We start from the raw sequence: 26255 nt of genomic DNA on the forward strand, positions 1-26255 counted from the left end.
GATCCATTTGTGTTTGCTGTTGGATCACAACTCAAGACTATCAGGCTTTTCTTTAGCATCTTAGTTTGAATGAGGAGTGTGTTACAGAAGTTCACTCTGTTTACTGCAGTCTGCTCTTCATGTGTAATACACAAACTGAATTCCTTGCTGATGAGGCTGAACTGGAAGATAAGCTCAAGGAATGCACGTAGAAATTGTAGTCCAGTATTTGGCCCTGTGAGCTGGTAGTTCAGTAAAGTACTTCGAGGCAAAAATATGTATACCTCCCTTCTACCCCCCCGCCCCCCCCCCAAAAAAAAAGAAAGAAAACCAAAAACCCTAAATAATCCAAAAGCCCACATTCCATGAAGGATACTCAGTGTGGCTCTTGCATACTTAGTGTTAGGTGGTGCAGTCTTGGATCTACTGCTGATCGCGCAAGCAAATAGTACATTGCGGTGTTCTCTCCCACTGCAGACTGCTCCTGATCTCCCTCCCCACTTGCTGGGCTCTGGGAACTTGCTGCTGTGTGTGCTGTGGCACACCCAGGTTTTTAGGTGTGTTCCTTTTGATGCATTTAGGTCAGTCAGGGGGAGTGCAGATACTGGACCAATTTGTTCATTTTTCTTATGTACCTTTAGTCTGTAGATAAGAGACTTCTCTCTTCCTTTCCTCTGTCTTCAACCTTAGTAGTGGCTTTCAGTATTTGGATAGGCTGAGAATTGTTTTTATCAGAACAGGTTAGTTGGTAACTGCCTACTATGAGAAGTTGTTTTTTTGTGGAAGTGTGGTATTGAGCCAAGTGTCACAAGTGCACAAACAACTTTTAGGAAACTAGAATTGGTCTACAGAAGCTGGTAAGCATCAAAATGACCATTCTGGGAACTATTCAGCTTTGTGAGTTTAAAACAGCTGTGGGGATGAGGTTATTTGTCTTCTGGCAGTGTAACACTGAGAAATACTAAAATTACCGCTCCTCAGAAAATCTTCATTGTTGTAGAGAGATACTGGGCATGTTACCAGGCTGAGTCAGTAGCCTTCATTTTGAAGGGTACTGTTGAAGGGTATGTTCTGTGTTTGCTGTTACTTGCAAGTCATTGTTGAAGAAGAAAAATAAGCTGTAGTTGAAAGAGGGAATTTAAGTTCTCAGATGCTGCAGGGGGTGAGATCAGTGATGATACCAAGTAATACTAATGATCTCTGCATTGATATGACTTAAGAATTTTTCTTGTGTATTTAAATACTGCAGTTTTTAATGTCTATTTCTGCTTATTTCATGGAAATCTGAGGAAAAAAATATTTTTATCATTATGTTTCTGTAACACCTTAGTCTGGCTCACTCTAGATCTAAGTATCAGAAATAATCTTTTATTTTTTATAAGCTAATTTCAGTTAATTTCTTGGTTTCCATACAAGTAAGCTTTTTAATTAAATTGACAGTGGGTTATTTGAGAGTTTGCACAAAAAAAAGCACCTTTGTGCAAGACAGAAGGTGTAGTTGTTGAAGGCATGGCTCTTTTATTATGAAATCATGGTGTGACTTATCTGTACACTTTCAGATGTTCTGAATTATACTAATTCTTCTTGGAAATCCACTTATTTTTTATGTATTTGCAAAAGCTTTGGTTTTAGTAGAATCAAATAAAGTTGCCTTAAATCATTAAATGAATATTCGTTTCATCTTAGCGATATTGACAGTTGCTAGGATGAAGTTCTTACCCTCATGTTTTCTACTTGCTTTGGTAGTTGGAGCATAATTTTGTGCTTATGGGCAGTAGGTGAATTCCATTAATTGGACTCTAACCACTATACCTGTAAGAATGTGGCTACATCTTACAGTTCAAGTGATGATGACTTAGTGCTCACGGCCCTCTGTTTTACTGCTGTGAAGAAACATCAAGGACTTGTGAAGGATCTGTTTTGGTTCTTGAAGCTAGTTGGATCATCAGTTCACAGACTGCATGCTGCTGTGTGGGAGCATTAACTTATTTCTGGATTCATGCATTTCTCGGTTTAAAAGTTATTCCTATTGCAGTTTGTGTAATAGGATCATCACTTGAACTTTGGTGTCAGTTAGCTAAGTTACTGTTCACATCCATGATGGCACTTCAGGGAAGCTAACTTGATGCACCTTCTAACTTAGTGTTCACAAACCTTTGTCTGTCATGTGCTTAAATGTACTTGGTTATTAAAATACTATGTTACTGGTATTTTATTTTCTGAGTAGTTGTCAGAAAATAAAGATGCCTTGTCAGTTTATCTGTGGCTTTCTACAATAATTGAGCAAGTTCTTGCTTAGCATAACGCCTTAGATGGAAGAAGGGTGAATCACTTTCTTTTGTTCATCATGGATTTCCCATTTTGAGTGAGGGCAGCTGCTAAAACCTAAAGGTTTCAAATATGTTTATAACCCGAAATAAATCATAAGGACATTTCTGATAATGGAGAGCTAAAGCTTTGTTTCTGTGATGTGTATGGGAGTGCTTTGGATGTCTAAATGGCATGCATTCAACAACATCAGAAGAAAAGCAGATGTACAAATGATCTGTATTTAGACATACGTAGTTTCACCCTTGGGGATCTTTAGTCGCCTTGAAATTTCAGTTATTGGTATAGTGACAGGGCTCTTCTGAGGCAACATGTAACTTGGCTGAATCCTCCACATAAATTCTGACACCTACTTGTTACAGATTCCTCTCTTAAGTGTCTCCAGTTCTGTCCCTGTTCAGGAATGTCTTTGCTGGAAAGCAGCAGGGTTAGGGTTTTTTTATTATCATTATTTTTACATTACTGTTGTGCCTATTCTTTGTACATGCCAGTAAATCAACTTAAAACTCTTTTTCATCTGGAATAGAGACATGATTGCAAGAAAGGTTAATGCATTTGTATAAATAAGTTGCCATGTGACTAAAAGGCTGTTCATTTATTTATAACATTCAAAACTATACTCAAAGGTATGAATTGCTCCTCTCTCTTTCTGGAACATTTTGTTCCAGGGATCAACTTTATGGAGTAGTTTCCAACTGGCAGTTGTCACAGGCATTGACACTTGTGTGAGTTGGTCGTTTCTCAGATGTCTTTTTAGTTTCCTGTACAACTTAGGAAAGTGTCAACAAGTTTAAATGTGAACGAGATGTTCTGTCACCAGGTTTGAACATACCACACATGTATGCCCCTTTTAAAAGTGAAGAGGGCTAGAGCTACTGGCTGTGGTCCATTGTAGTTTCTCATTTTTCATGTAGATGTGTACTAGAAAGTTTCCTACTAATGAAAACTGTTGGTCAGCTTGGATGTTGAAGGCCTGCTGGAGCATACTCGGGTTAACTTTGTCCTTGAGGAAACTTTGCAAATCTTCAGCATTGAGAATAGAGAATTCAGAAAAATCAATGGACAGTTTTCTAGAGAGATGTGCTGTTATGGATCCTGTTTCATTAGCTATTTTCTTGTACTGTGACGTGGCTTTTCTTTTGATTCGCTCATTTTTTCCTTAATTCATGGATTCAAAAACATGTAGTTAAGGGACTTGCAAGGAACCCTTTTTGGTAGCAAAGACTTGTCTGCACATTTTGCACCTGACACCTACATGACTACACCACACACTTGGAATGACACTGAGATTTCCTATGGGAATACTTACACTTGGCATAGTTTCTCAAATGTGCCACAGATACCATGTCAATGGTAACATGGTTACATAGTTTAAATGTTCCTGCAGACTTCGGTGGGGGCCCTAACTCTCTGTGTATGTCATTGACCTAAGCTGATTGATATTTCATGTTCTGCTTACATCGTTTTGAAATTGTGTTTCAGTTTCTATACTGAGGTGTATTTAGAGGAGCATATGGGATGTGTGTCCATGCAGTTTCAAGCAGGGATTTTGTATTGTTTTGAAGACTCCTGTAACTCCTAGAACTGTAATTATATGTTTTAACTATCAAAAAGTTTTGTTAACCAATACAATACGAATGATAAAAGCTTATAGTCCAGAAAGCAGCCAAAAGGAATGTTACTTAGCACTTAAAACATCTCTTTCTTATCAGAGGCCCACATTTTTTCATGATTAGTCAACTACTTACATCAGAGCCAGCATTTTTTTTTCTCTGCATGTTCAGGCCTGTTCAGTATGCATTTATCGGTTCCTGCAGGCAGCCTTGTCTGAGCTGGAGTTTCTACATGTGAAACAGCTGTCACAGTTTTATCTGTTACCAAAAGGATCTTTCATCTCCCAACTTCTACTGCAGCATAATTCTAAAAGTGGGTATAACCAGGGATTGTCTCGGAACAAATGCTTGTGTAGCCTGTACTAAATGAAATATGTCCTTGGGAAATACCTGTTTAATTTAGTGGCTACTGTCACTACTGTTCACCACCCCTGCCCCACCGAGCACTGTCATAGGTTGCCCAGAGAAGTTGTGGAGTCTGCTTTTAGAGATCTTCAAAAGCCAGTTGGACACAGACCTGGGCAGCTGGCTCTGAGTGGCCATGCTTGAGCCACAGGTGCTGGAAGAGGGGACCTCCAGAGGCCCTTTCCTGCCTCAAATATTTTGTGATTCTATGAAAATCATATTCTATGAATATGGAAGGGAGGAAAGGGGGGAAATGCTGGATTTTAGAGGAACGTGAACGAAATGGTAAGAACAGTCTTAATTCCACTTAAGATAAATGGCTTTTCTCTGGTATCGAAGCTGGTTTGCGGTCAGTGGCTCAATGTCCAAAGGGAGACTTGTGACAAGTGGTGTCCCTCAGGGGTAGATGTTGGGCCTGGTCCTGTTTAGCATCTTTGTTGGTGACGTGGACAGTGGGATTGAGTGCGCCCTCAGCAAGTTTGCCGATGACACCAAGCTGTGAGGTTCGGTTGATACGCTGGAGGGAAGGAATGCCATCCAGAGGGACCTTGACACGCTTGTGAGGTGGGCTGATGCCAACCTCATGAAGTTTAACACCTGGGTCAGGGCAGCCCTAGGCACAGCTGCAGGCTGGGCAGAGAAAAGATCACAGCCTGGAAAGCCAACTGTGTCCTGGGCTGCATCAAAAGGAGCATGACCAGCAGCTCAAAGGAGGTGATCCTGCCCCTCTGCTCTCCTGAGACCTCACCTGGAGTATTGTGTGCAGTTCTGGTGTCCTCAACATAAAAAGGACGTGGAACTGTTGGAACAAGTCCACAGAAGGGCCATGAGGATGATCAGGGGACTGGAGCACCTCCCATATGAAGACAGGCTGAGAAAGTTGGGGCTGTTCAGCCTGGAGAAGAGAAGGCTGCGTGAAGACCTCATAGCAGCCTTCCAGTATCTGAAGGGGGCCTATAGGGATGCTGGGGAGGGACTCTTCATTAGGGACTATAGTGATAGGACAAGGGGTAATGGGTTAAAACTTAAACAGGGGAAGTTCATGTTAGATACAAGGAAGAAGTTCTTTACTGTGAGGGTGGTGAGGCACTGGAAGGGGTTGCCCAAATAAGTGGTAAGTGCTCCATCCCTGGCAATGTTCAAGGCCAGGTTGGACAGAGCCTTGGGTGATATGGTCTAGTGTGAGGTGTCCCTGCCCATGGCAAGGGGGTTGGAACTAGATGATTTAGGGTCCTAATTTGCAAGACTGATAAAGCACATTTGTAACAAACTTGTATATATGTATTTAAAGTTAGGTGTGGCTAATGGCCTATGTTCTTTTTGTGTTTTCTTTTCTTTGAAATAGCTTGTCCCTCTTGGGGGAGGGAAATAAGTTGGGGGGTGGGGGGGAGATAGAAGTTTTCAAATGAAAAATGCTTTAAAGTAATAGTGATACTGAAAAAAAAAAAAGAAGAAAGCTGTGGGGTATAATCCTAAGTGCCTTACCGTGCTATATTGACCTTCTAGATATCTCATCCAGAATGGTACTGATAAAATAGCCAGTAAATTATATACATACAAAAATAATGGAGTTTGTTTATAGCAACTCAGTTTTCTTCTGTTTAGAATGAAAAAGAATTCAGTTTGTGTTGTCTATTGGTAAATGAAGTACAAATTCTGTGTGGCAGGGGGTTTGGAACTAGATGATCTTAAGGTCTCTTCCATCCCTAACTGTTCTATGATTGCTGTATGGAAGTTGTTATCTACTCTTCACCAAAGATACAGTTTTCCACCCTGTCCCAAGTCTTCTGTTCAGGAAGCAATGATATATAAGTTTCATCATGGGTAAGTGAGACACAATTAAAAATGCTACAGTGTTTTCAGAATTTAGGTACCTAACTTTTTGTCAGGATCTGATTGGAGAAAACCCCACTATCAGACCCTGTTTTGTTCACTATCCCAAGAGTGAAATTAAGACGCAGACGAGGTCAAGTACCATAATTAATCGCTTTATTACAAAAAGACAATAATTATTATAAAAAGGGAAATTGTTTTAATAAAGGGGATAGCAATAGGACAGATTGGGGAAAAAGGATGGAAATGAAGCAAGAATTCAGGGTGCAGAGAGAGAGTCACCACTGTGGATCCAGCAGTGCCCTGGGGATCTGTCATCATCAGTGGTGGGAGTTATTCAGGGTTTGTAGTCAGTATCAGAGCAGAGTGTCCCCTAGAAGTCCGTTGTAGTCATTGGAGGTGGATGTCCTTGTGGAGGTGTCCTTCTGGAGTTGTCCATTTGAAAGTACCCATGGAGCTTATTGGTGGAGAGTGTCCTGATGGAGTTGTTCTCATGGTGATGTTTTGTGGAGGGTGTCCCTCAGGATCTGCAGTAGTCATCGGTGGAGAGTGTCCTTACGGAGGTGTACTCCCTGACGGTTACCTTTTTCCCCTTTTATAAGGAGCTGGGGGCAGTACCTCTGTTCTGAAGGTCAAGTATTACATGTTCCTGGTGGACCAGTTTCACTGGTCTTGCAGTTAGCTCTTCAACTGCACCGTCTGCAGCAATTCTTGGGATAAGGGGCAACAATTCCTCACACCAGTCCTCAAGATAATGGACAAAAGAGCTTTCCCACTCATCCCTCAGGCAATGGAGTCCCAGTTCAGCTCCTCACACCCTTCCCCAAGGCAATGGACGTTAGAGTCTTAACTCCTGCCACCCATCTCTGAAACAATGGATTGGTGGAACTGCATCTCAGCTTCTCATACCAATGTTTAAAGTAATGGATTGGTGGAATTCCATCTCAGCTTCTCATACCAATCTTTGAGACAATGGACAGTGGAGTCCGATTTGAGATCAGTCTCTCATACTTTAAGTGATTTTTGTGAGACCTCACAATTTGTATATTCTTATGAGATCTGCTAGAACCTCTGAAGTCTTAGTTGACAATGATTAATTTACACAGGGAGAAGAACAGTTTCATGTGTCAGGGTGGAATTTACAAAGGTGAAACAGGCAATCTTAGTGTGGCAGGCTAAGTCCACATCGTGTTTGATTTTATTTGGTAATACATGGAATAAAATGGTATCAGTAACTTGTCTGTTGTCCACTTAAGAAGAAAAGTCTTACGCCTCCACCATGCACTTAAGCTAATCACAGCAAGAAGTTGTAGAGCTTAGTGGATCTTCTGGGTAGGGAACCAAGTATTGGCGCTAAAAACTTGGATCTTTACTTTGTGCATTCTATATTGTGTATAGTGGCCTGTAAGAAAGATAGAGGGTTTTTTTAGCAGGGCCTGTTGCGATAGGACAAGGTGTGATGGTTTTAAACTAAAAGAGGGGGGGATTCAGCCTGGATGTGAGGAAAACATTCTTTACAATGAGGGTGGAAAAACACTGGCACAGGTTGCCCAGAGAGGTGGTGGATGTGCCATCCCTGGAGACGTTCAAGGCCAGGCTGGATGTGGTTCTGGGCAACCTGATGGAGTTGAAGATGTCTGTGCTCATTGCAGGGGTTTGGACTAGATGACTTTTGAAGGTCCCTTCCAACCCAGACTACTCTGATTCTATGATTCTAACAGGCTGTCTGTATTCTGTTACCATAGTTCATATAAAGACACACTTGTGTACTGTTGGCCAAGTACATATGCTAGTGTATTCTAACTATGTGAAAACTACTAAATATATCTTTTGTAAGCTTCTCCACTGGAATGGCTAAGTTAAAGTGTTCTCTTAAACTGAAGTAACCGGTTATTCTGGAAGATAAGGATGTTTTCTGAAGACTGAGCATATCTCAACTTGCTGTGTCACTGTTCCTGTTAAGTGACAACACATATCAAGTTCTCTTTAAATTCAAGCAGACCTTATATTGAGAAAAGTACAGTAACTGTGAGAAGGTTCTCTGTACGCTAATTTTGTAGGTAGGGGTGAAAGGTAGCTTGTGTTTGATAAATATTTCGTTCTTACTTTTCATGACTTTAAATCAGGGTAGTTTCCTGTTGCTCTGCATACAGACTTGTTTCAGCATTAATATTAGTATTTCTTAATTGTGTTCTGTGTTGTCTTTGAATTATGCTAAAGCTTCTATTATTAAATACTAAAGTAAATATCTCTTCTAACAACTGTCAGGTGCTAGATAGCACTTCCCACAAACGTGAGCATGGGGAGCTCAAGGGCTGCAATTACAAGTATTTATTTTCCAGCACTGTGTTCTTTTGAACATGTTCTTTTAAGTGCTGAGTCTCTTACAGAATACTTTTCTGTGAAAACTATCTAATTTATGTAGGGTCTCTGAAGTTTTTCACCAGTACATATGAAGACAACTCTTGCATCCTGTAGCTGTTTTGACAAGCATTATTTATCAAGTACAGAGGAAATTGATTAACTGTGTCGCACAATTGTGTAAAATTGAATTCAGAACCATTTTCTGTTTTTTCATAATAAAATGATTACTGAAAGAATTCCGTCTGAGGACTGTTGAAAGCTGGCTGCAGTTTATGATATAATGGATAAAATCTGCATCCTTGGCCTTCCAACAACCTTTACACCAGCAGATGGTGGGCGTAAAGATGTCATTCATCATTTATTTACAATGGGCTTTATTTATTCCAGTGTCAACAGCTGCCCCAGGGAGCGGGTTATTGAATTCAAATGTGAAGCTCTGGGTTATTTGCTTCCTTTCAAATTTGTCTTCAGAGCTTAGTTGCTAGGAGTCCATTCTGTGCTCTAATAATGATTCATGTATTGTGAAGCCATTCAGTAAATTGGGTTGTCAGGGATTGCCAAAAAAGGTTTAGAGGTCTTGTTCCGATGTTGTGGGGGGTTTTTTTGTTGTTGTTGGGGTTTTTTGGTTTTTTTGTTGTGGTTTTTTTTTTTTTTTTTTTTTAGCAGTACTGTGTTCTAGTCGGTATCTTCTTATGTGCCTTCTCTTGCCAGTGTTAGAGACTTTGTTCCCTCCCTGGTTTCCCCTCCGTACCCTTCCTTGTCCCTGTCTTCTCAAGTAAAATTGTATGATTCTGTTATTCTAAGTTTGCAGGTTTTGACATAAATGAATAAATAAATGAGATATGAAATAATAAAACTTTGTTTTCCACAGGCAGGGCAGGAGTCCTTCCGCTCCATTACAAGGTCATACTACAGAGGGGCAGCAGGGGCTTTACTAGTGTATGACATCACAAGGTGAGAATACTGAGGAGGTATAACTGGATTGAAATTACATGTCTGTGTAGAATTGTGCTGTTGTATATTGCAGTGTTAAATGTCTAATTTAGTTTGGCTTTTTGTGTAGGTACTTGTAATTTATTGCCAACTTTCCTTCAGTGCTCAAAATCAAGATATAGTTTATGTAACCTATATACTTCCAATTTTCTCTGTATAGTGGTTGTGAAAAAGTATACCTTAAGTCTCAGGAAGAATGAAACAAATTATTTTAAATAAACGATTGGACCATGAACCTCTGGATTACCTGTATTAAGAAAGAGCATAAAATATTTCTTTAATTTCTTTCTAGTGTTTTTATTACCATGAGCTATGAGTTTTCTCTAATTCTAGCAGACTTTCTACTGAGGTGCCATTCTGCAAAGGAGTGAAACAGTAAAACATCAAAGTTTGGTTGCATAAAACTACCATGAAACTTTTACCATTGCTGTGTTTATGAGGTTTAGAAAATACAGGTCTTAGGGTTAATTCTTTTGGTAGTAGCTGTTTAGAAGGGGCAAAAGGTTTTCCTGATATAGTGAATAAAGTCTCTGTACAACTTATCTGCAAAACTGAGTACTGTGCCTGGTTTATGAAAATGTTCAGGCTCCAAAATCCTATTAGGGTGCATGGATCCCTTTGTGCATCTTCAGTCTCGTTGCCAAACGAATCTTTGCTTCATAAGTAGTTTTACTCTTTTTTACTCTTTACACTTTTTAAGTGAAATCTTAAACATGCTTTACAAGCATGTGCTTTAATATTTAGTGTACATGTTCTGTAAGATCTGTAATATGCCACACTTGTGTACCTTACCTTAAAAGACTTTGTTGCTGAATTCATTATTCAGTTTATAAACTCACAGGAAATTCTCAACCATTTTCTGCCTTTAGTAGAAAAATTTTACTATTTGAATAATCATTTGTACTGTTATTGGTACTGTTTGAAGCTGTTCAGAACTTTTCAGTTCAGCAGATTTTATATGTATATGAAATTAGAGATTCTTACAGTTAAAAGAATCCTCTTTACTCTTTGTAACAAACATGTTTTCAATTACTTTTTAGGCAGAGTTCATTAATGCTCCTTGCTTACTAATTTTTTGTTTGCCTATTCTCCCTGTCACAAGGGGATTACTAGCTTTTATCCTGGAGCATGTGTACTAATAAAGGAGTTGATTACTCAAGTAGAGGAGATTTCCTGAGATTTCCTGAAATACTGCTATTAATTTTCATTTCCTTCCATACTTAGGAGGGACACTTTCAACCACTTGACAACTTGGTTAGAAGATGCTCGTCAGCATTCCAATTCCAACATGGTTATAATGCTTATTGGAAATAAAAGGTAAAATTTAACCAGTTATGATTTTGTAAGTGGTAAAGATTCGTGACTTCTGGATTTCAGCTTTTGTGTTTTCTTATTTGTAGGCAGAATGTTAATTTTAAATTAGTGTCAATCACTGGAGAATTTTAGGGTGAATCTAAAACCTTTCCTTTTCTAATTAGACTGATACAACGTGCAGCACATGTGGATCAGCTACCTTATGTTCTGAGTACCTTTTTTAGAAGTAATTTTATTGAAAAGGATTGACTGTGAATGCATGAAGTCATGGAATATAGGAATTATTTTTCTTCTTCCCCCCCCCCCCCCAAATCACCACTTACAAGCACCAGTATGTCTCCCTTATAACTAGAATATGACTCCTAATTTCAGGTCTTTATAAAGTGCTTTACATTTTGGTTAAGAATCACAGCAGAGAAAGTGTCATTAAAAAAGAAAAGCAGCCCATACTACAGGATTTACTTCAAATCCTAAGACTGTTTCATTATTTTTTTTTTTTATATGTATTTTAGCTAGGGTTGGTGGCGGAGAATACTTTTTAACCACTTCCTGGCTCTTTAGACACTGGGTGATGAAAACACAACTATAAGTTTTGGAAGTGTTGCCCAGTTTGTAAACGACTATTTAGTTGGTCTTCTTGGCTATACTGTCCAAAGTTCTAAAATGGCTCCCTATTGAAGCTGAGAATTTGATCTGCATTGAAGTTCTTTATAAAAGCACATCAGTGAATACATAAGTTTATCTGTAGTTTTTTCTAGTTCTCCAGTGAATTGTAACATCATTTCTAGATTTTATTTGGGGTTTTTTTCACAATGTAGGATTTTTCCAAATACCAAAACCATAATCTCGTAATTTTAAAACTCATTAGTTATGGGCTTTTACCTAATGGACCTTAACTTGTCCCCATGCCCCAGCAATTCTTGAAGGTAAAGATGGCAGTTAAAATAATGATGGGTATGCAGGTCCCTTAAATTTTAGTGAATAGCCAGATCATTTCTTGGATATTACTCAGAAACAGCCTCATGATAGAGTCTGGTTTTGCTACTCTGGCTTGTTCACGTCTTATTTTCTTCTTCACCCTTTCTCCCTTCTGTTTTCCTTCCTCTGCCCCCCACTCTGTATCTCCCCCTGGAAAACATCTTAAGCGTTAAGTAATTGTGAAGCATGTCCACATTTGTATACATAATCTGGAAAATTAGTAATGGCATTCTTTTAAATTGAGGAATGTGTTAAGCACAGTCTTCACAAATTAATATAGAAATGTAATTTCTTTCATTAAATGAAGCTTTAGTAAGCCTGTGATGTTCCTGACCAACTGCTTTCATGCTTATGTGGGTAATATACAGCACTGAAACAGTAAAGTACACTGTTTACTTGAGATAAGTATTATGTGAGTTTGCATACTTACACAGTTGATATCTGTAACTATTCTTCATTATTCTTAGCTGTTAAACTAAATTTTTATCGTGCATTCTGCTGATGCAGACTAGCTATATTACATGATTTTTTAGTTACAATATGCTACTTGCAACTAGCTCAGTAATTCCTGGTTACAACTAGGATTTACTCAAACAATAAATATGCTTAAATCATGTGTTTTAAGTTACAGATTAAGGTGCACATGAAGTAAAACTTCTTTAAGAAGTATTTAAAGGTGATTATTTTCAAGCCTTAAACAGAAGGATAGGAAGAAAACACCTTGAATTATATTGCACTATCCTGAAAGTGTGTTACAGGAGTTCTTATGGTAGGGCATACTACTAGAGATGGATGGAAGGAAGAAAGTATATATTAGCATAATATTTTTAAAGGAATAAATTTCATTCTTATGAGTCCCAGAAGTGCACTTTCTACTTTTTGTAGTATTGATTTATTGCTGGATTTGAAATGTGTTTAAAATTTAATCTGAACTATAATAGCTATTTTTTTGAAAATGTTACAAAAACTAGTGTTAAAACTTGACAAATACTGTACTTAATCTTCTTTCCAGAACAAAACATAGCTATATTGACCTAGTAAGATCAAATGCTTCGAATTATTGGAGGAAGACATCTGTGCTTAGTAGAAGCAGTTAAAGCTCCGTAAGAATATGTTTAGATATCAGTAGTGAGTTTTGACTGGGCTATCACTGCAGTTTTTGATGCAGCTGCACTATTTCAAGTTGAAAGTGTTGTTTATTTCTCTTTTGCCATGGAGATAACACTACAGTGAATCGAGGTTTTAAATAAGATATATTTGAGCGTAGGTAGCATGGTAGTAGCAAATAAGACATTTCTCAAGTTCAAAATACAATGCCAGATAGCTACTTCAGGGACATGAGAATGCACGCCTTGTTAAGATATCTTAAGCTTGACGCTGAGATACTTGGAACACTTGCATATAGTGAGCTTCAACTTTAAAATTGTTTTGAGAAGACATTTCTTGTATCTTTATCTTCAAATGTTCCACATTTAAATGATGTGTTGAATTGTCTTGACTCTGTAACTTATCTGAGCTAGCATGTAGTTGTAAAAGTAACTAAACCCCGCTTTGCTGCAAAACAGATGCCACAGTGAGTATCGCTGATTTTTAATACATGTATAATTACAAGGATGGCAGCACTGAAGCCAAGTTATGATACTTCTATCTGGTGTTCTGGCTGCAAATTAAATCCCTGTATTTGCAGGCTGTTTAGTTTAAAAATATGTACCTGAGAAGATACTTTTACATGTGCAGTTTAAATGAAACTTTAATATATATATTTTTTTTTATTTATTATTTATATATAAATGTAGCATTGTTGTTGCTCCAGATGTAATATATTTACAAAGAAGGACAAGCTGTGTACTCCTTGTTTCTAAAGAAGCTTTAAACAGTAAAAGTGAAATACTTAGATGTCTATATGATTTACAGAAGCAGATTTGTCTTTAGTTGTCCAGTCCAAGAAGGGGTTTATTTTACTTTAATCTAAGTAGGAAACAAGAAATTGTGTAACTTCAAGTTTTTCTGCTGTTCAAGGGCCAGGCTTGGAGTTTCAAAACCAAAATGCTAGCTTGTTGGGAGAGAACAGCTACTATAGTTCAAAAAAACCTTAGGTTTCCATTAAAGTATTTTTATTATAACAGAAATTGACTTTATGAAGTTCTGTTACTGAATAGAAAATTATTTATAACATCATTAACAAGTTATTTATGAAACTCCTTTATCAGTTCAGCTTTCCTGTGTGGATACATTATACTAGGAAAGAGTGATATTTACTTAAAATGACAATGTCTTCGGTTAGCATTTGGGAATAGCTAGATAAATATACACGCATCCTGTTCAAAGCCATTTCATCAAGTCATTTTTAAGATCTGTGTCAGCTAGGATTGATAGCTAAAGCAAGTGAGATATCTGTGGCTATTTGATATGTTGCAAGTGCAAGGCTTGCACTAATTGTACGTTACATAAGGGCTTGAATAGCTATTCATATGTGTGTAAGTTCTGATGGGTGCTCTTGGCTTATAAGCATGTCTCTGAACAATAATATTTATGTGGCCAGGTTAGACCATGCAAATAACAATTTTTTTCCACCTTAGTGATTTAGAATCCAGACGAGAAGTCAAGAAAGAAGAAGGTGAAGCATTTGCACGAGAGCATGGACTTATCTTTATGGAGACATCTGCCAAAACTGCTTCCAACGTAGAGGAGGTAACTTTGCTAAACACTGCTGTTTTAGTAAAATAGTTGCTTTGAATTGTACTTTATTTGTACATATACACTACCTCTGGGTTTTGGATTCCTTAACTTGAATTAACTATGCTTTTAATTCATATTATGGGAAGGACACTGTCTACATTGTACCTGATTGCACTAATTATGTTGTTGAGACTCTAGTAATTAATATATTTGGGGAGGGGAGTTCAAAATACTTGGTCAGAGAAATGGGTACCTCCATCTGCCCTGAAATCTGGACTAAAATAGGTTTTCTAGTCCAAAGCAAGCCAAGCTATTGGTATCCTTGGCAGATGTCAATCTAACCTGTTCTAAAGATCTCTAATATTTCACAAGATCTTCAGAGCAATCTATTGCAGTGCTTTGGTATTTGTACTGTTGCGATCTTTCTCTTCCACTACCTAGCATGAGTCCTCTGCATTTCACACACTCATTTTCTTTTTCTGTCCTCTACAGAGTTGCTGAAGAGGTCATTGTCTTGATTGCTGTAGTCTGTGTATTTGAGTAACTTTTGCAGTCTTTGCTACTTTAAAAAACTTAAGTGTTTCAAAGTTTTATTTATAGTTCATATTTCTGGACACATGTGAGTTCTTGCGTATCTCACCTTTATTTACTTCACACCTTTCGTGAAGGGTGGTTGTGGTGGGTTGACCTCAGCAAGCAACTAAGTGCCTATCCAGTTGCTTTCTCATTCCCCATGTCCAGCAGGATGGGAGAAAGAACTAAAAGAGCCGAAGTGAGTGAAAACTTAGGGTTGAGATGAAGAGTTTAATAAATGAAGGAAAGAAGTGGGAGAAGAGTGATAGAAAGGCAACCATAGCTTCCCACCATCAGATTGATTCCCAGACAGTCTCTGAGCAACAACTACTTTGGAAAGACAATTATTTTTTTTTTTTTTGTTGAGCATGTCATATATGAAATGTCGCTTACACCAGTTCTGATCAGGTGTCCTGACTGGATGCCCCAACGACCAGATTTTGCCTACCCTAAGCCTAATCACTGGGGAAGGCAGAGTAAGAAACAGAAGACCTTGACAATCTGTAAGCACTGCTCAGCGGTAGCTAAAACATTGGTGTGTTATCAATGCTGGTTTACTTACAGTTCCAAAACACAGCACTATGGCAGGCTCCTGTAAAGAAAACTAACTCCATCCTAGCCAAACACAGTACAGTGATGGACAGAGAGCTCCAGCTGAGAGGTTAGTGCTATGTAAAGCAGAAAGATTGTTTCACATGTCTTTCCAGCCCATATTCAATTCATACATCCCCACTTGCTACTCTTTTTTGTAATACCATGATAATGGTCAGTTTGTTATATTTCATAATTTACCCCTAGTTGTATCTAGAATTGTCATAAATGTAAAATGGTGGGTAACTGATGGGATATTCTTCTAGTGCTAAAGCCTTCTACTTTTGAAATATTTAGATATTTTATTTTTAAGCTGTAGTAAGAGTTACAAATAACTTTCACTGACTTTACTCTGGCTTGTTACTACCTGATACTAACATTAGGACCTCTCTGTGTCAAAAAAATACCTGCTAGTGAATGAGTTGTCTAGGACCTAATGCAACTCTGATTATCAGGAGGAAAATGAGCATGACTTTCTTGGTCAAAAAAGTTCAAATAGGATCCTCTGCTTATGATGATACAAGTGAGTTATTGCATACATGTACTATCTAATTGTGATGGAAAAGCTTTAGGATATAATTGTTAGTGGCAATCAAATGCATTTCTTAAATGGTATTCTCAGTCAACACTAAAAGGGGTGGCATGATTTAGAATAGTTACAGCTGAAGGAGTAAAATCTTAATCTTTGAGCCAGTGAAAATAAGTGAGGAGAAATAGTAGACATGGTAGGTAGAAAACGTAATTTTTTGGACAGAAGAGACCGTTATTTTAATGCTGGTTCTGGACTATTCAGTATCAAAAAGATGGAAGGGAATGAGAAAACAAATCATGTGGAATGGGCAGCATTTGAGGAAAGAAGAACAAGTATGCAAAATAGAGGTAAAACTAACAAGGCTTCAGTACTTCAGAACTGGGAGGAAATTGCAATTTTGTGACTGCCTGAGAATGTAGAAACTAAGCAGGCAGAACAAAACTTGAAGTAATTCAGCTAAAATTAAATTTTAAGCAGAAGAAATCTGTGGCCCTGTGTCTGCAAATATTATCTTATGTGTGGGGGGTTTTATCTCATTATGGAGCTGGTTTTCAAATGTTGCTTTCTGAATCTGAGAAAAAAAGTACTCATGGCAAAAGAATCTAGACTGTTACGGGTCTAGAAATAAATCATCTTGGATTGTTTGCAGACACCCTTCCTCAAATCACTTGAATCCTGTAGTCCTCTGTAACATAGCTCAGTACATGAAACCAGTGTATGTCATAAACATACATGGCTGCAGGAAACAGCAGTCATTTTAACAAAAATGCTTTAATACATGTTTTTAGAGTGGAAAATGAGGTATACGCATCTTTTTTGGATGGCTGCTTCTAAAAATCGTCTGAGGTAATATTTTTGGGGGGGGGGATAATTCAGAAGTAATCTGAATTAAATTACTCTGCTTTGTAAAAATGCAAGGTGACAGCTGTCCTTTTTTTCTGCTCACACATTTTCAAGCCCTTTGAGTTTATAGAAGATACATTAATTCTTACATATCTTTTGACTGGATCAGTAAGTTTCAACATTTCTCCAGCTTCTGTCCCATAGGTGTAAAAAACCAATAGCGAGTGCTTTTTACCCATTGTAATTATTCTTGAGACATTGTTGCTGTATAGGTTACTGTATTGTTCTCAGTCCCACACAGTTAGTGGGTTATCTAGCAACATTCCACATTTTCTGAAAGGCTGCTTTGGTAGGGGCATTGCCTTGTGTCCTATCAAGTTTGTCCTATTACCTTGGGAAGCTTAGGCTGCTTACCACAGGAGTGTTTCTGCAGCATCCAGTTTAAGGTCTAGCAGGCATTTCTTAACTTAATACTGACTGTACTCTACATCCAGACTTAATGCCTGGCCCTGCTGTAACAGTGCTAGTAACTGCGTGGCTCCTGTACCCTGAATGCTTGCCACTGGGGAATTCAGGAGGCACAGCATGTCAGAACAGACTTGTGGCACTACCTAAGTAAACAAACAGATCTGCATCGTAAAGCACAAGCAGATAGCCATAAGTCTTGTTTGTGGATGCAGACGTAATGCTGAAACTTGGCAGCATGTGTCTCCTGTGGTGTATTAGAAACAGTTAAATGGCCAGAGGAGACTTTTTTCCCTAATGGATTTTTTTTGTCACTAGTTGAAAATGGATGTTTCTCTGACAAGAGTGACAAGACAAGCCTCTAGACTTTTGTTTGATCAGTTTGACATAGTTTCCGACCCAACTTTTTCTCACCTTGCATCACAAATGGTTGTAGATGTTTGCAAGTTAACAGTGGATTCTTCCCTTGTTTATATGAACAAGTAATGTTCTGTCACTAAAGTTATTCAAGCTGTTTCCCTTATTTAAACCCAGTTTCCACCACTGTGTAATGCCTTAGTCAGTCTGTAGTAGTACATTGACCTGTTCAGTGCTTGGATCTTAAGACAGTTTAAAAATGTTCATTGTGTTCTTCAGGATTATGTCTTGTAACCTACGTCTTTGATAGAAATGTTTAGCAGGAGAGAATATCCTGTTAGCTGTTTATCTTGTGTGAGGCTGTTAGGGGATGTTTATACCCTGTTTGCACAATAGGTAATTGATGGTTGGGAGCAGGAAGTAAATACAGGCCCTTCCTTTGTAGTAGCTTATGGAGGCTGCTAAGAATTCAGTGTGGCCACAGAGTTAAATCATCATGTATGTTACAGAACGGGATTGGGTGAGAGGAGTTTCTGATATGTTGGGAATATAGGAGGACTGCTGGGGGGAAGGCTAAGCACAGGGTTATAATTTTACTGCAGTGCAAAGCCAGTTACACCAGTCTCATCAGCAGTATCGTATTTAAACGGGGTTTTTTTCTTGTTGATTTCCTTTTAGCCTTTGTATAAAGCCATCAAGATACCCAGCTATCAAAACATAACTGAATTTTTGTGGCTTGTTTCCTCAGTGATTTCTAAGATACATCACTAATGCATTTCTCCTTAGAATTCTGTTTAAAATCTTACCTGTGTTTTGGAGTGCTCAGTAATTTACTACGCTGTGAGCATGGCTGTTGGCTTTCTCCCAGTAGAATGCGTAGTTAAATTTGACCTGAAACATTGGACTTGTTTTAATTAATGATGAAAGAAATCTAGTGCTAAGTTTTAGACTCTTGGTGGTTATATCTCTTCTACTTTCTTGACTTGTGGATGGGGGATGTGCACTCTGAAGTACTGTTTGCAAAATTCAATGTCACTTATGTTTGGGGTTTTTTTTCTAAGGAAACATTGGTACCTATCAGCAGGCTTTTCACTTGTGTACGTTTAAGTCTGAGGTCTAAATCCCGGGCATGTTTGCACTTGTTTTAATCATAACATCAGTTACTTTCTGACCTTGCATTAAAACTGCACAGAAGTTTTTTCTCTTATTTGCAAGAGGCATTAACAATTTTATCACGTTTGGTTTTTCATGGTAGTTCAACAACATTATATGACTGTTAATTGTAGTCTTATCTGAAATGTGCAGTTCAGAGCTTGTTAAGTGCTTTCTGCTTGAGCAGTGTCTTAACTGTAGAGGCAGAGCAGAATCCACTCAGGTGACCATACAGTTTCCTACGGCACACAGTACTTCCCTTTGTGTCCCTGGAGTACCATTTGTTTGAATCCACTTACATGCATTGTTCTCAGGAAGTAAAGATACCTGCCTGTATTTGGGAAACTGGAATAACTTTGTGCATTCTTCTTGCACTCCAGACTGCTACTTTTAGTAACTGTGAATGTAATCAACCTTAAGCAAAATGGATTTTTGGATACTGGTCAAACAAGTGCTAGATGCCATCACTGTTCAGAAGGAGATCTCAGTTGGGCTGTATTAATGTATCACTGATTCCTGGTGTGGGAATTGGTTTTAGTAAGTTGTTTCCCATATGGAGGGGATTATATAGCCCTATGCCAAGCTTTCATCTTTAAGAGTATGGTCTGTGTTATTCCAAGTTGTCTGCACATAAATAGAACGCAATAATGGATTCATTATTTAGGGTTGAATCTGAATAACAGTTTTGATTGAGCAATGGAGCACTTCTGCTACATGTAGCTGGATGGTCGTTCAATGGTTTTGTTTCAGCTGTAACTTCATTTTCTCTTCAGGCAACTTCTTTCATAATTTTGCTTAAATGGATAATGAATATTAAAAAACCTTGTACCTTCAATAGCAGTACTGCTCATTCACAGACAAGGCAAGGAAGATGGACTCTGTAATATTCAGAAGGATAAAAATGAAAAATTCACGGAAAGATGTGATTCTTAACAACTGCTAAATTTGAACTGTTTTTTAGAAGCAGTGTTGTCCCCCCCCTTCTCTCTAAACACAACTAATTGTTAGTAGTTTTCGTAGTAAGGTAAAGTGACACACAAGATGTAATCTGACTAGAACTTGCAAGGGAGCAGGATAGCAGGATAGCTCGTGAGTCTAAGGAAAAAAAAAAGGTTTATCTTAACTTGTATCAAAGCCAATGTTCCTTCAAGTTCCTCAAAATCAGAGTTCTGTGACTTTTGAGCTGTGTGAAACTGCACTTCAGCCGGTTTCTTCCATGAGAAAAGAGAGGTGAAACTCATGTTAGTTCAGCTATGGGTGAGAGAACCGACAGGACACCTGGCTTCAGTGAAGATTCACAGCTCTTACCTCCTTGTGGCAAGCACTTGAACCATGCCCCATCTGTGCAGTAAGGAACACGGCCTCTGCCAGGGTTCTTGAGAGCATCCCGGAGTATAACCAGAATAAAAAGCCTCAGTTAATCAAGGGTCTCGTACTTTATAGAAGAGCAGGAAAGGTATGATATGGCCACATGCCTGAGGTGTAGATTCTGCTGGAGAGACGGATTCTTAGTTCTGGGTTTATCATCTTTTTTTCCTCAAGTGCTCTGTCCTTTGTAACAGTTCAGCAGCTGCAGGATGTTTCAGGATACTTTGAGCTCTGGTAACGTGCATCTTCCCTGTAAGGCTGTCAAGAAAGACTGCACTTCAGTGGGTACATATAAAATTGCTGTCGATTTTGTTTTGTGACTGTTCACTTTAAAAAATAAGTCTACAAATGGGTTGGGGTGCTTTTTGGGTCTAGTTTGATTATATAGCAACTTCCTACTGCTTGAAAATTAACCCTTCTGTACCCATTGTAGTGTCCTAGACTGCTTTTTGACGGATCATTTAGTTGTAAAAATTATTGTTTTACTGGGCATAAAACAGCTGCTCAGTGCTTTGGGATCTCACTCTACTAAGCGGCCATTCAGCGTCTCTTGTACACTGGGATGGTGAAAGTTCTAGAGGTATATCCATTTGTGGTCCATATTATTACTGCTTCCAAATGCATTTTTTTAATACTAATCTGTATTGAAATATCTGTATTATTTAGCAGTAAATATTTCACTGCTAAAAGATCAGGATGGCAGAGGAAATCCTAGGTGTTGGATGATCTCAGAGGTGAGGCTCGGGCTTTAAAATCTGTAAGATATTTAACCTCTAAGTATTCCTCATTTAATTGTAAGAAAGCTTCTAGAAATAATGACTGCCCGATTTGTGTTTCTAAGCGCTAAATTTAACTTGAATATTGCCGCCAGAGGGCAGCGTGTTCCACGAGCTGACAGTACAGAGCCCGCTCTACTGCAGGTTCCAAGGAAAGATGAACTCACAAAATCCGAGTTTTGAAAAGTATCAGGGGTTCATTTACAGGTTTTTCCTGTTATGCTCTGCTTGTAGTTAAGTCCTCAAATACCTGCCGCAGCACTAGGTTTCCAAGAAAGAGTAGTGATATTATTGACACCTGCCAAGTGAAAACTAAAGGTAGCTGTTCTGTAACTTGCACTCTGGTGCCTTTAGCTTATTAGTACTCCTGCATACAATTTCCCTAAGACAGAGGTATCAAGAACTTACTCCCTTCTTGTGTCGGTTTTAGCAGTTACAGAATTCACTCTTCCTGTTTTTGTCTCAAGTGTAGTAATCCAACATCACATGTTTATTTTGTGTGATAAAATAGATGTTGGAGTTGATTTGATTCTACATTCCGTGGTTTAGGGCTTGTTTATGTTAAATACAGCATATGTGCTGTTTGGTAGTTGGGGTTTTGCTTTTGAAGTGGGTTTTTTTTTGCTTGGGTTTTTTTTTGAAGTGAGCATTGTGAGACTTCTTGATTCTCATGTGTATATAATCTAGGAAACTCCTTATACAAATCATCTAAGGTGATATTATACTGGTACGTTGTGACTCAGAAATGTCCTTCCTTAGCTTTGCAGTAGTTGCAGGTGTGACACAGCAACCAGATCACATCTCACAAAACTCACTTTCCCACTTGTATATAATGTAATTTTGCACAGCAGGGTATTACTGTTATTTGAGAACCTAGGTATAGACTCATAGAATAGTTAGGGATGGGAAGGACCTTAAGATCATCTGGTTCCAACCCCCCTGCCATGGGCAGGGATACTTCACACTAAACCATGCCACCCAAGGCTTCATCCAACCTGGCCTTGAACATTGCCAGGGATGAAGCATTCACAACTTCCCTGGGCAACCCATTCCAGTGCCTCACAACCCTCACAGTAAAGCACTTCCTCCTTATATCCAATCTGAACTTCCCCTGTTTAAGTTTTAACCCATTACCCCTTGTCCTATCACTACAGTCCCTAATGAAAAGTCCCTCCCCAGCATCCCTATAGGCCCCCTTCAGATACTGGAAGGCTGCTATGAGATCTCCACGCAGCCTTCTCCAGGCTGAACAGCCCCAACTTTCTCAGCCGATCTTCATATGGGAGGTGCTCCAGTCCCCTGATCATCCTCATGGCCCTTCTGTGGACTTGCTCCAACAGTTCCATGTCCTTTTTATGTTGAGGACACCAGAACTGTACACAACACTCCAAGTGAGGTCTCACGAGAGCAGAGTAGTGGGGCAGGATCACCTCCTTCGAGCTGCTGGCCACACTCCTTTTGATGCAGCCCAGGATACGGTTGGCTTTCTGGGCTGCAAGCGCACACTGCTGGCTCATGTTCATTTTCTCATCGACCAGCACCCCCAAGTCCTTCTCCGCAGGGCTGCTCTGAATCTCTTCTCTGCCCAACCTGTAGCTGTGCCTGGGATTACTCTGACCCAGATGTAGGACCTTGCACTTGGCATGGTTAAACTTCATGAGGTTGGCATCAGCTCACCTCACAAGCATGTCAAGGTCCCTCTGGATGGCATTCCTTCCCTCCAGCGTATCAACCGAACCACAGCTTGGTGTCATCGGCAAACTTGCTGAGGGCGCACTCAATCCCACTGTCCATGTCAGCAACGAAGATGTTGAACAAGACCGGTCCCAACACCAATCCCTGAGGGACACCACTTGTTACTGGTCTCCAGCCAGACATTGAGCCATTGACCACAACTCTTTGTGTGTGGCCATCCAGCCAGTTCTTTATCCACTGAGTGGTGCATTCATCAAATTGATGTCTCTCCAATTTAGAGACAAGGATGTCGTGTGGGACATTGTCGAATGCTTTGCACAAGTCCAGGTAGATGACATCAGCTGCTCTACTGCTGTCCCATCAGTTCCGTAGTCCCATCATAGAAGGCTACCAAATTGGTCAGGCAGGATTTCCCCTTAGTGAAGCCATGCACCTTGTAAACTTGTTATATTAAAAACAAATCACTGAGTAACTTGTATATGACCATTTTTAATGCTGTGGTGCAAATACATTCAGTAATATCATACATAAAAGCATCAGTAATTTGGGATTTTAATTTATGACTTTTCCCTGCAGTTACATTGTTTCTTTTAATTTTCCTGAAATCTGGAATGTTTACAGTTGGAAGTAACGTACTAGTTTTACAGAAGTCTTTCTTTTCTTTTTATGCATTATGGAGATAACTATGTGCTAGGGCCTTGCCATCTTTCAGGTGGCTGCATATAAATCCAGACTGAATCTGGTACTCCCTCTCCTGGGGTGGTGAAATAAACCTGGACCTGAGTTGATCTGGGGTGGAAGTGCTCAAGTATCTTCGTATGGTATTTTAGTAACAGCAGCATTGGAGGAATGCACAGTGCAACTGCAGTAGGCTTGGTAGGCAGCCAGCTGAGCCCATGGGGGCTTACTGGTTGAGGTATTGTGTGGAAGTGGCTAAACTGCACCTGGATCCAAGTTGGCATGTGAAGTGCTACAGCTGTGTTCTTGCAGCTCATGGTCTAGTAAATCCAAAGTGGATTTGAGGGGAAACAGCTCTGTCTTTCTGCATCCATGGCACGGCTAATTTGCAAGTAGGATAAACTGCCCATAAATAACTGAGAATTTATAGTATATACTGTATGTTCCAGATAAGAATTAGAACATGCAGTATTAAAAGAGATTTCTAGAAGTCATCAATTATACAGAGTTCACCTTCTTGTCCTTGCTAATTGGGACACTAGCATGCAGTGCCAAAATCTAATATGGTATTCTTAAAGCAAGTAGACTGCTGTTCTCAGTGAAGTTCTCAGGTGGTTATTTTGAGTCCACTTGTGCTTTGAAGCATAAGCTAACTTAAAATACCTGGATTCAAGAAACAAATGGAAGCCCCAAGGGATGTCTCTTTTCATGGTTGATTATTAGTAACTTTTCAGAATCCCTACCAACTGAAGAAAACATGAGGTAGACTTATTATGTGTTATATTCTTGTCAAACCATTGTTTTCAAATAGGAATTACTTATATGTGACCCAGTGCAGCCTGGCGTTTTGCCACACAGAATAATAGTACGTGCTGTTTTAACACTAATACGTGGTGCACCAGAATCATTGGTGGGAGTGTGGTAGTCAGATTATGTCTTTTTGAGCCAACTGAAATGGTAGGCCTGAGATGAATGGAGTATTTGGATTTTTCAGATCAGTGGTTTCTTAGGCAATGTGTTTAATATTAAAATAGTCTTTACTGAAGTTAGCATTACTGCTGTTTTGCTTTGTACAGTACACGTGTAGTAACTGTGTTGGGAGGGGGTGTTGACTGTGGTGTAATCACACTGTGTTTTACTGAGTTTTTTTCTTTTTTTCGTGAGGATAGAGGCATTCCTGCAGTGATCTCTTCCTGAGTGTAGCTTCCAGAAGATATTTTAGACTTGGCTGTGTTAGTTTGGAGCGTGGTAAAATTCTAGTTTTGCTGGTCTAAAGTAATTCTTACAGATCTAATAGAATTAATATACAGGAGCCTGGGCATACTTAACCAACATCGTCTAGAATTGTTAGAAGTGCCAGTTGCTAAGTGCGTGTTTACATGAAGTTATCATAACGCATTTTTAAGACTTGAAGTTCTGTTTAATGTTCCACTGAAGCAGAAGCAAGCAAGCATCCTCACAGATTCCAGCTGTGTAGATTTCCAAAGTTACTGACTTCTGCCTTTCAGTAGGGCCATGTATGAGGCCATTACAATAATTGGTGTGTTATCAGAAACCAAGATAAGTTTGAATTCTTTTCCTTACATTGAAAACTTCAATTTCTGAGGAATTTGAATCAATTCGTAGTTGGCCAGAAGCCAGTTTTTCCTCCTCAACTCTAACACGTGTTTGAAAAACGAACTCGCTTCCTAAGTGCCTTGTGAATCTGCAATGATTAATTCTTCTCATTATTTTGCTGCAAATTCTCATGACCCTCTGTGATGATTCGATCACCCACTTAGAGTTTATGCATATTCATATCTTTCCACTCCTGATGCAGTCGTTCAGGTCTCCTTCACTGGCTGTGGTGTGTGCTTGGTGCAGTAATTGAGCTGCAGTAGATTGATTACTCTGGGGAGCTGTAAGGCCTTTAAAGGTGAAAACATATCAGTCCTGTTAATTAGGAAACAAAGCTCTGGTGGCAAGTTCAGCAGTCAAATGCTTCCAGTGTAGAAATGAGGAAAGGTATGATTTGTTCCTCTCCATGAACCCTGTTTACTTTTTTATATTTGAATTAGATCTGTATTTGCTGTAATGGGCTTGTGCAGAAGATAGGCTATCTTGTATGGTTGCATGGTGTTGGTATTTTAAAACAAAAAGAACTATATGCTTGATATTGATTGCAATTATTAGCTGCTGTTAATCACCTCTTAAATTATACATTATTTTAGGCATTACTTGACCTATAAAGTTAAATGAGAGATGAAGAATGGAATAATTGATCGTAAACTTTAACCAAAAACATTTATATCGTTCACTTTCCCAGACCTGAATGTCAAAGTCCTTTCTCTGAATTAAAACAATAGATTTTTCAGAAATCATGATAAAACCCAGGGCCTCTCCTTTCTACTGTCAAGATGCCTATTGCCTATCATGTGCAAGATTAATTAAAGAGAATACGTTCTGAAAATTAGGTGAATATTAAATGATAGCATAAGGTTTCATCCAGCAGACAGCATCCTTACATCATCATTGTAAGTACCCTGTGGTTTTATGTTGCTAAGCATTCTAATCTAGAGTGGCCTATTACAAAGATATTAAGGGTAGGGGAAACCATCTGCCACACAAGCTATCCATAAGGGTCAGACATAAATAATTTAAAAGTAATTTATATATCTTAAAAACCACTTTTTCCCTGTAATTACTGGACAACAGACTGTAGAATACAGATGTTATGAAAATGCCACTGTTTTTCTAAAC

General features: G+C 38.9%; 1 protein-coding gene across 1 annotated transcript in view; it reads left to right on the forward strand.

Annotated features, from left to right (window-relative positions):
• The window catches only part of RAB2A (RAB2A, member RAS oncogene family), a 45792-nt gene that overhangs the window by 15254 nt on the left and 4283 nt on the right, over nt 1–26255 (forward strand). Inside the window, exons 5-7 of the mRNA XM_061342890.1 lie at nt 9394–9476; nt 10740–10832; nt 14387–14498. Coding sequence (XP_061198874.1) covers nt 9394–9476; nt 10740–10832; nt 14387–14498 — 288 coding nt within the window. The remainder of the gene's footprint in view (nt 1–9393; nt 9477–10739; nt 10833–14386; nt 14499–26255) is intronic.

Source organism: Neopsephotus bourkii, unplaced genomic scaffold (assembly GCF_033783945.1).
Source record: "Neopsephotus bourkii isolate Nb327-2 ecotype Australia unplaced genomic scaffold, CSIRO-AGI_Nbou_v1 NB_1820, whole genome shotgun sequence".
Taxonomy (NCBI): domain Eukaryota; kingdom Metazoa; phylum Chordata; class Aves; order Psittaciformes; family Psittacidae; genus Neopsephotus; species Neopsephotus bourkii.